At 34.4% G+C, this 10,900-nt stretch overlaps 2 protein-coding genes across 3 annotated transcripts in view; one reads left to right on the top strand and one right to left on the bottom strand.

The window, feature by feature from the left end:
* The first annotated feature begins 1,870 nt into the window (after positions 1 to 1,870).
* LOC120070289 (splicing factor 3B subunit 4) lies at positions 1,871 to 5,974 on the top strand. The gene is made up of 9 exons (XM_039022208.1): positions 1,871 to 2,122; positions 2,253 to 2,301; positions 2,437 to 2,525; positions 2,619 to 2,675; positions 2,808 to 2,870; positions 2,960 to 3,025; positions 4,710 to 4,796; positions 5,032 to 5,125; positions 5,263 to 5,974. Exons 1-9 carry the CDS (start codon positions 2,018 to 2,020, stop codon positions 5,787 to 5,789), a joined length of 1,137 nt encoding a protein of 378 aa, XP_038878136.1. The 5' UTR covers positions 1,871 to 2,017; the 3' UTR covers positions 5,790 to 5,974.
* Positions 5,975 to 6,632: 658 nt separating this feature from the next.
* Positions 6,633 to 10,900, bottom strand: part of LOC120080502 (DNA topoisomerase 3-beta) — a 42,084-nt gene continuing 37,816 nt past the window's right edge. For both annotated transcript variants that reach the window (XM_039035177.1, XM_039035186.1), the window contains 5 exons: positions 10,642 to 10,810; positions 9,513 to 9,641; positions 9,206 to 9,418; positions 8,138 to 8,317; positions 6,633 to 7,629 (listed from right to left, as the gene is read on the bottom strand). In XM_039035177.1, coding sequence (XP_038891105.1) covers positions 6,982 to 7,629; positions 8,138 to 8,317; positions 9,206 to 9,418; positions 9,513 to 9,641; positions 10,642 to 10,810 — 1,339 coding nt within the window. In that variant the 3' untranslated portion in view covers positions 6,633 to 6,981. The remainder of the gene's footprint in view (positions 7,630 to 8,137; positions 8,318 to 9,205; positions 9,419 to 9,512; positions 9,642 to 10,641; positions 10,811 to 10,900) is intronic.

Here is a 10,900-nt window from a genome sequence, read left to right as displayed (position 1 = left end):
TCAAAATTAGTTTTAGGAAGAGTAATGAGCTATTAAGCATAACATTCAAACTTTGCTATAAAGAAATTCAATCAAATGAATATATATAAAGCTCGCATATTTTATCCATATGAGAATAATTTAAATATTCAACCATCAAATAAATTTCAATTCTAGCATAACAAACAAAAAATGACTAATTCAACTCCTAGATTAGTTCCCAGGTAGAGGTGTTCCGTCAGCTTAAATACCTCAACCTAACCAGAACAATCCTTAGACAGGGTTCTCCTAATCAATTTTTATTTATAATTCATTGATCTTTTAATTAATAGTTAATTAATAGATTAATGAATCTATGTGCATTGTTAACCTATTACAACAAATTCACTTTGAGAAACAATCTTTAATATCTTGAATATTTGCAAATAAAGTTAAAGATAATTGTGAATATTTATTCTCATATTTAAAAGATAAAATAATATTATTAAAAGAGAATTTTAACGAATAAAAGATAATATTATTATTAAAGAACTTTACCTTTATTTAAAAGAAACTCAAATATTATAGTATGCAATCCAATTAAGAAAATAAATATCTTAATTTGATTTTTTATATATAACAATTATATTCAAAGATATAGGAATATGAATTGATTCGGAATGCATCTCAATCAAATCTTTCAAAAATAAGAATTATATTTAAAAATAAGATATATGATTTGCACTCTGTGATAAAGTTTATTCTAAATGACATATTTTTTACAACAATTTTAAACATACGTATAAAATTATATAGCATATTTGACATATCCATATAAAATTTAACTAAAAATTTAAAGTCAAGAAATATTTGATTTTCAATATTTTTATTTTCTATTTTGGATCACTCATAATAAGGTTATTTGAGTTTCTCAAACTTAAATTTTATTACTCAATGATTTAACTTTTACCTATAACTCATGAAATATTGATCAACGCAAAAAGATTGTGATGAAGACCTATGCACATATACAATGTGTGAATTTTCAAAGAGTGGGATTTGGAGTCCAACAAATATATGTCTAAACAATTTCAATATGCTTGTGAAAGAGACAAACAACGGCTTAATTTACTTAAATACAAAGTAATTAATAGTTATAAAAGATTTTCCTTTAATTTTATAATAAACCAACAAAGAATGCAAAATCCTAAATTAGCCCACAAAGGATGTAAACCCAAATTGCAAATAAGACTAAAAAAACTCACAAATGCTTCAAGCTAGTATTGAAGATTTTAGTTTTAGTACTCACATAAAACTTTGTATGAGTTTTACAGTTTGATTAGATCAAATGTAAAATCTAATATTAAATAAATCAATTTTCAAACACATAAATCACATATATGATTCAAATACAGCACTCACCTTATTTGAACTTTAGTTTTAAATACCTTGAAAACATGTAGATAATTCAAATTGGTCTTTAACGTTCTTAGTGTTCAAGTGAATCAACTCTAACCTCTCCAAACATTTCAGTGGTAGAAACTTGTGCTGATAACGTGTTATAAAATTGAAAAAAAGAATAGCGAATATAAGAATACAAGAGAAAGATAGATAATGGAGGAAGAAAGAAAGAGAGAACATATATATTATGTCTATTGATTTCTACAACCTCTAAGGTTGTGAGAATAATGGTTACAAGAACATATATAATGAGGGAACAAGAAAGTTATGGAAATTAATGAGACTGTTTGTGGATGAATTTGTAACCTAAAGGATGTTATGGACATCTAATATTAATAATATTGAAATATCATTTAGAATATTCATAATAGTTTAGAAATATTTAGAGACATTTTCATCAACCTTTTAAAAACCATGATGGTTACAAAATTTATAAATTGTCACAAAATTTTTATTAAATGGTTACTAAAGACTAACCAAAAACAAAAAAACAAAACCCCAAAGAAACTTCTTAGCTCTCGCGAGTGTTCAAGGGGTTTTGGTTCGTAATTTGTGAACTTCAAACGCAGGCAACTGCATCACCGATTAGCCGGAGAAGATGACGACGAAGATAGCGCCGGGAGTCGGAGCTAATCTACTTGGCCAGCACGCCCCCGAGAGGAACCAAGACGCCACTGCCTATGTCGGCAATTTAGATCCCCAGGTCTTTTTTCCCTCTTTCTCTTTGCTTCATAAACTAATTCACGTTCAAATCCCCTCGTCTAGGGTTTCCCCCTTCTTCCAATTTCATTTTTATCATACCTTTTTTTTTTTGTTTTTTGTATGCCCTGCAGGTTTCTGAGGAATTACTTTGGGAGCTGTTTGTTCAAGCCGGCCCAGTTGGTGCGTTCGTTCATTTCTTTCTCCTAATGAACTCTTAGTGATTTCTAAAAACTCTGTTTAAGCTGTTTTCCCCCCCTTCTTATTCTTGGCTGGATTATTTCCTTAAACAAAGTGCACCCACTTTTTATTTTGTAGTTAATGTATATGTGCCGAAGGATAGAGTGACTAACTTGCATCAAGGTTATGGATTCATTGAGTTTCGAAGTGAGGAAGATGCAGATTATGTAAGTTATGATGTGAACTCTTTTGCCTTTTTATCCTTCTAGTTGTATGCTTTGGGATGTTATCTTGATTTTCCATTCTCAATATTTTTGCAGGCAATTAAGGTGCTAAATATGATTAAGCTCTATGGGAAGCCAATTCGCGTAAACAAGGTAAATAGGAAATTTGTTCGTTTAAGTGCATTATAATGTGTTCCGATGTACTGTGCAGCGAAGGAGTATGGTATTTCATCTTCTTACGAAAATGGATATTTAACTTTTATTATGTTGCATTGCATATTCCAGGCGTCTCAAGACAAGAAGAGTTTGGATGTGGGGGCGAATCTCTTCATAGGAAATCTAGATCCAGTAAGTAATTATATTGTTCTGATTAGAGCTGGAAAACTTGCAAGACTAATGTTTTAAAAATTGAAACTAAACCGTGGTGTTTCTTTCAGGATGTTGATGAGAAGCTTCTCTACGATACTTTCAGTGCATTTGGGGTCATTGTGACAAATCCTAAGGTTGTAACTTTTCCCATAAACCCCAACACTCTTTTTTGTTTTGTTTATACTAGGAGATCAGAGTTCATTTTCAAGTGAACTACTTTCAAAAGAAGGGATCCAATGATAATTTAATGAAATGACGACCTTTCATGGAAATATTAAACCATCACAATTGCCTTTTAGTATATTTTACCTGTATACGATATTTTGGTGGTTTATTTTTTTCTGGAGTATGCTGAACATTGTTGGTCTCTATTCTGTATTTTCTTAATGGGAGTGGTAAACTTTTAGGAAGTTTGTGGTTATTTGTGGCCTTTATTAATTAATATTTTTGTAGTTTGGTTAATGATCATGAAAATCCATTCCCATACAATATTGCCTCTTTGGCCAGAAGGTTGATCTGTAGATTATATACTTGACCCTGAATTTCTGATGTCCAATAAAAGATTTAGGGAGCAAGATAATGAGGCAGGATGGCCAGGATATTAGAAATCTCTAGCCAAGTAAACAATGCATTTAACATGTACGTTAAGTTTCTAGGATTTATTTCATGTCTACTCTAGAGGAGCAATCTACAGTTGTATTGCTTCTTTTTTATTTTATTTTTTTAGTATGGAATATCTGGTTAAGTAATAAATTGACTGGATTTTAACTTTTACTTTTTGTTGTTCGCTTTCTATGGACTTGGTTTACCATTTATCTTTTATTGTCTCTATATGGTTATATAAATTCTTTAATGAATAATTGAATAACTGCAGCGTTTGTAGTTCACCAATTATATAACTTTTTTCTTTCTTGTCCTGAGAAAGAATGAAGAATTATAATATTTGTACAATTTCTGGCATCTTACTTGAAGGGTGTTTCAGTTGAGTGCCTTTTTAGCTTTATATATATGATCTTTTAACCAGAAACGAAGTCTTTTCATCGGAGAAATGAAAAGAGACGCGTACTCAAAAATACGTTTTAACTTCATTATTATATAGGATCGCACTCTTTTTCTTGTTCTCTTGTTTTATCCATGTCTCCTTTAGTTGTAGTGCATTGACGTGTCTCTCGTATTTCAAGTTTCAAGCATAATGGTGATTGGTAACAATCACTATGGTTTCTTTTGTCTTTATCCGGTGTCTTTTAATAAAATATAATTTCCATCTCTTCCATAATTATTTTCTTGTCTTACCATTACTTAAAATTTCTTTTCACACCAAGGATCTTTGAGCTGGGTTTTCTTCCACGTGGGTTACTCCACCTCTCCATCACTACCTTCCCACTACTCTTATGTTCTTTATGGAAATGGGACTTGTTATGCGACCTGACTTTCTATTTACTATTACTCTTGAAGTGTGTAGTTGGGTATGCTGGATCAGGAATTTGTTAGGACTTTAAGGGGTTAGTAACATCATGGCTGTTGGAATGCGTAGACTTTTTGGCTACTGAACTCTGTCAATCAAATCAGTTTCTACCATGTTTCAAGAGCAGTATAGAACTAAAGTTATGAGTGCATAAGGCACCACATTGTTTCATTTATTATCCTTTTTAATAAAAGACTTGTTGTATGCTCTATATTTTGTCTTTGGTTCTTTCTCTTCTGGTGTGTACTTGCTACTGAGCTCTTTTTGGGATGCATTAGAACTGTTTAATATATATCCAAGTCTTAGAACATTTATCTTCTGACTTGAAATGTCTTCTGTTTTTTCTTCACCAGATTATGAGAGATCCAGATACAGGAAATTCGCGGGGGTTTGGTTTTATTAGCTATGACTCCTTCGAGGCATCTGATGCAGCAATTGAGGTGCGCCATTGCTTTGCTTATTGGCAATCACTGCAATCCCGGAACATACATACCATGTTGTTTTGTTATACTATATACGAAGTTCCTAATGCCAGCAAGATTTAAAATAATTTGTCCACTTGCTAACCGGCATCATCTTATTTTATGTCCCAACTTATATTGAGATACCCCTCGAAAAAGAATGAAAAATGACGAGAGCTAATCTTGACACAATTTTTTTCTACTTTAACAACAGGCAATGAATGGTCAGTATCTTTGTAATCGTCAAATAACAGTTTCATACGCCTATAAGAAAGATACCAAGGGAGAGCGGCATGGGACACCTGCAGGTAAGAATTGTTTGCTGATCTTTGAACTTTATGAAATTTTTTTAGGTTATGAACAGATTTCAAACTATTGCGACTGAGAAGAGAAGGTTATCATCAGTGCTTAATTTACCTCTGGTGTTGCTTTTTCTGTCGTGTAGAGAGAGTATTGGCTGCTAGCAATCCCCAGAAAAGTAGGCCTCACACTTTGTTCGCAAGTGGCCCTCCAACGCTTCCAAAGGTTGCACAGCCTAATGGCGCGATCGGAGCTCCAGTGCCACCGCGCCCCTTTGCTAATGGTGCAATCACTCCCAGCCCGATTCCTGCAATACGTCCTCCACCACCGCAAGGGGTGGCTTTCCCCCCTATGCCAATGGCTGGACAACCACCAGCCTGGCAGGGTCAGCCACAGCAACCAGGTCAAATGATGCCAGGTTCCATCATTCCGCCACCAGTTCAACAGTTCCGGCCACCTCCCCCAAACATGCCGCTGCCACCACCTCAGGCTCAAGCTCATTCCATGCCCATCCCTCCACCAATGGGAATGGGAGGAGCACAGCCACCGCTTTGGCGACCGCCGCCACCGCCGATGCAGCAGCAGCCTGGAAGGCCACCTATGCAAATGTCATCGATGCCCCCACCGCCACCTCCAAATCACATTCCACCACCTCTTCCATCTTCTGGCTGAGACATAATTATTATGTTGCTAGCCATGAAAATGAGGTTTTCTGCATGATGATCATGTTTTTTCGTTTTTTGTGATAATATTCAGTAGGTTGTCATATTGTCATACAAATTGTTGACACTTGAATTCGAGAAATTAGGAGGAAATTCGGCGTTTTTGCTACAAAATATAAAATGTTCTCACCTTAATATGCTTGTTAAAATGTTGGAAATATTACTTGATTATGAGAAAGGAAATTATATAAAACTAGTAGCTAATGGACAAGTATATTTTTTACAAATAGAATATGGAAAATAAAGTCATTGGAAGAGGGTTCTAAATTGTCCTGATTAGTAAGTTTAGGTCCTCTATAAGATTTTGGCTTCAGTTCATAAGTTTAAAAAAAAATTAAGTCAAACCATTAATATGCCTCTTCTATTTAAGTTTGATGTTTGAAGTTCAAATCTCAATATTCTCACATTTATCATACTAAAAAATCAGAGAAGATAAAAGAACAAAATTTTCACTATAGAAATAGTCAGAAAAACTCTCCGTGGTCGGGTGTTGAAAATGGAGTTTGATCTGTAATAATATAGGAAATATCAAGCTATAACATCTCTAAAGAATTTTTTTCTTAAAAGAAAAAAAAACATCTCTAAAGAAATAAGAAAGCAGCGGTTGATTAATATGATGATGATAATAAATGGAAAAAAAATAACGGAAAGGGTTGAACGTCAGCAAATGATACTCTAGTTGATTAATTTTTGTGAAGTTTCCCAGTCAATCAATTCTTATGAATTTGAGAAGTTGCCAAGAATAACGAGCTATATGTAGGTAAACTTGCTTGCATATTTCAAACTTTAAAAATGGATGAACACTTTGAAATTTTTGATAATAAAAGAATTGTCTAGATCCTGAACAAAGGATATTTCATATTTCATAAAAGATTGAATGGAAGGCATCATTCCACATTTCTTCATAAGTTAAAAGGTGGTAAAAGCATGCTAACGCGTTCAAAATCTTGACCAAATAAGGAAAAACAAGAAAAAGAAAGATGTTCATCAGCAGCTTCCCAACCTAAGGAACAGGAGGAGCTAGCATCATCCAAGTTAAAGGCCAAACTATGCATGAGAAAAGGTGTGGGTCATCTTTGCATTTTCTACCAAAATTGTTCATGCTCTTCCTCTAAAATTTCAGAAAGATGGTCTGCCTTTCTTCAGAAATCTCGGAAACTCATTTTCGGGTCCATAGGTCTCCCTGAATTACGTCCTCTTCCTCTTCCTCCTCTTCCCCTTCCTCTTCCTCTTCCTCTAGAACCTCTCCCTCTGAACAATGATTTTCCATGCTTCATCTCCAGAAGTGAATGGAGAAACTCATCACAAAGAATGCAACCAACAAACAATGTAGCTCCACCCTCCAATGGCGTTGTTTTCTTGTTGAAGTCCACTTCTATAATTGTAGAGTCACAATCAGCACATTTCTCATTTCTGGTCGAAATCCTATGAGCACCCTGAGGAAGGAAGACGAGACAATTGCACTTGTTGCAGTTGAGTTTCCAGTTAGGTGCACTCACTGGATCTAGGACAAGCGTCCCGCTACATTCTGGGCAAGCGCAAACTCCTTGGGTTATTAAAGAATGTCGGCATGTTGGGTGCAGACAAAGGAAGCATGGCATGCCCATTCCCTTGCTCGATGCTCCAGAACTTGGATTGGTTTTAGCAGCACCATATAATGTGTCAATACCCTCAAATGGAGGACTATTGTAGCAGTATGGGCAAAGAGGAAATGACTTTCCTTCTGGACCAGGTAAGGAAAAAATCAAGAGCTCGAAGTTGTCCAAAGGGCATGTGAGTTCCTTGTACAGCTGAAAAAGAACGATGAGTTATTTGTTGTACAATCAGAGAGCTCTTATATTCAACCAAGCAACCTTAAAGACATTCATGCCATAAGTCATCGACCTCAGTTTAACAAGATGTTTTAGAGCACGTCAGCCATCAACGATAACAGTGATTCATGCAATGAATACTCAGCACAATTTAAACAAATTAGTAATCATGACTACTAATTAAAGAAAGTGAATCCTTTTTAAATAGTGCAATCAGAAAGAAGAAAGGAACAAAATGAAGTTGAAGCCATGCAACAACTTATGCAAATACTTATATTCCAAATACTGTATAAAATAAACAATATGTATGAAATACTACTAGTAGTCAACAAGGTACTTCAGACAGTGCACTGCAGTTAATTGTATTCTTTGAAAAAAATGAGGGTACGTCAAGAAAATATCCCACAAACGATAGTGTGCAACAAAAAAAGCTGAAGAGTCTATGTAATCAATGGAAAGAAGTGGCACTATTTTGTGGCATATTTACCTTTATTGCTCCCTTCTGAGGAAGATAATAAACTTCCTCACATATACCGCAGTACAGACGCTGTGGTTGGGAAGAAATAAACTTCATATACCGTAGGCATTTGCCACATTTGCTCAAAGCACGTCCTGAATCGGCAAGGGGAGAAAATTGTGCTTCAAACAGAGCATCCATATGATCAATCTGAACAAGATAAGAAACGATTTTACAGGTTTGATTGCACCAATTGATAAGTTGAAAGGCCTAGTTCCAGATGCCGTGCATCAAAATACTAGAAGAGGAAAGCTTTATTTGATGTAGCCTCATAATAATTACTGCCAGTTAAAAATAAGAGTAAAAATAGACACGATCTTTGGATATAAGAGTTGGTAAGAAAAGACTCAAGACTGGCGTGCCTAGAGTATGCCCATGACATCTTTGTCGAAAGCTCTTCAGAATAATTGGTCATTTTTTTGTTCTAGGAGGCACATAATATATTAGGACTACTCAATCATTCCCCACAGTAAAAAAGTATAAATGGAAAATAAAAAATAACTTTTTGTCGAAGTTCCCAAGATACCTAAGCCAATTCTCGGCCTTCATTTAAGAAATACTGAAAATTTAGTCCATAATGCCTTTCATCCATTTGGCCATCTCCCCACAACTTTTCTTTTTCAACATCTCAATTAAAGATTTCCACCCGGTTCTATCCTAACCCTTTGCAAGATCTAATTTGAAAATCTGTCCTTCATCCTCTGTTCTCTCTAACTTGAGTAATCTTCTACCACCATTTGATTTGCGACAAACATCAAATAGAGGATTTATCTTCACTTAATGAAAACATTATGAGTGGAAGAAATAGTTGAAACCAATTTCTGAAGCCTTTTTGCTTAGAAGTTTGCTATCATTTTGCACCTAAATGACCAATAAACGAATGAAGAACATGTATAGAAACAAGTAAATAAGAAAAAGTCAGAGGTTTAAGTAATAACAAATTTATTTAAATAAAATTTTAAAAAACATTAAAAAAAAAGAAAAGAAAAAGAAAGAACGGAATGTATTATATAGTAAGCATGCACAGCGGGAAATAACCTTCTTAACAAAGTAGCAATACTTTTGCTTGAACTGTTGCAATACATTCTGCACAACACTAGAATGATCTGCTTGACCTTTGGCAACAAGAGTGATCTGTTGCTCAATGAAACTTCGAATATCTGGTAAACAGAGATCTGGATCAATACATTGATAACCTCTAACTAAGGTGATGCCCAAGTTAGTTGGAGCCAACCTCCTCCCCGCTTGAACCTGCAACAGAATAATGTAACTAAATAACCAACAGAGAAAGCATGTCAATTTTTCATACCAAACACTATCATTTCAGCAGCAGCACATTACTAACCTGAACATAGTTGCGCTCGCCTATGTTGTTAATGTGTACAGGTATCGATGCATCCGTACCTATTCCATGCTTCTCCATGAGAGAAATCAACTCACTCTCACTTAAATAATCTGGAGGCGTGGTGTTCCCCTGAGAATTTTAAAGAGTACACAGATGAAAATGCAGCATCAGTCTATGTCACTCACAGAAATCCATGTGGAGCGTCCAAGATTTTACAATTAGAAAGAAAGAAAGAGAGAAAGAAATAAAATATGTATACCACGCATCTAAATAACCTCAGGCATACTTAATTTCTAAATACTGCTACAGGAAAGAATGGTAACTGAAAATTAATGTTTAGCAGAGAAGTACAAACCATTCATAATTACTGAAAATTGATGCTTGATAGTTAATGGGAATAAAAAGTACTTATTGATGGCTGATGAGGACCAAAATCACAAGTTCTTCCATTGCCCTTATTCATAGGATTGTTGGCATCTCCTATTCAGAATCTTCAATTTTCAGTTGGTTTCTAACAGAAACAGAGTTTAGATATAACATCACTCAGCTGCTATATAGTCCTTTATTGCAATCTAAAGCTCAACTGATTTGGGTTAATGTTGTCAAGGCTATCATGTTTTAAGTTTGGCTTGAACAAAATCAGAGGATTTTTAAGATAAGATAGCTTAGCAAGAACAGTTTGATATAATCAAGATTAAATCTTTTCATCGGTATTTTCTTGCAAATTACTTTTTAGTGATATTAGTATGAGTTGAGAGATTTATTAATTCCCTCTGTTTTGTTTATTTCACTCCCAGTAATGATCCTTTCATTAATCAATGAAATATCTGTTTCTTGTTTACAAATAGGAATGAAAAGTACGAATCATTTTTCAGCATAGACATTCAGTATTTTCAGTAAGAACGGTGGGTAACAGGTGGTTTTCCATCCATCTCTAATTGCAGTATTGGACTTGTTATAGAATCGAGAGCATATCTCATGTCCCACTTTTGCATAAATTGTTTATTAAATCCTTAAATTAGATTTGAATAACACACAAGCAAAATATCAAGATCTTATACAGAAATAACATGAAATGCACGGAAGTTGTTAGCAATTCAGTAATGCTTTCAGAAGCTACTAGAGCTACCTGATAAAGATCCACTCTTGCAACTTCAATTTTCTCTCCCTTCAGAAACTGAGGTAGTTTTTTTTCATTTACTGCCAACCATGGCATAATGGAGGTGAATCCTTTTACTATAACACGTGACCCAGTACAATTGAATAATTCTCCAGCTATTGAAAACTGTATCTTCGTCCTTCAAAGGCAGTTTCAAATGTGAATAATTGATTAAAAAATATAGACATAAAAAAGTAACAAGTTGCAGAATTTTCAGCAATCTAAGTTA

This window comes from Benincasa hispida, chromosome 1, assembly GCF_009727055.1.
Source record: "Benincasa hispida cultivar B227 chromosome 1, ASM972705v1, whole genome shotgun sequence".
NCBI lineage: Eukaryota > Viridiplantae > Streptophyta > Magnoliopsida > Cucurbitales > Cucurbitaceae > Benincasa > Benincasa hispida.
The sequence above is the reverse complement of the archived record's forward strand: the minus strand, read 5'-3'. Positions and strand labels throughout refer to the sequence as shown.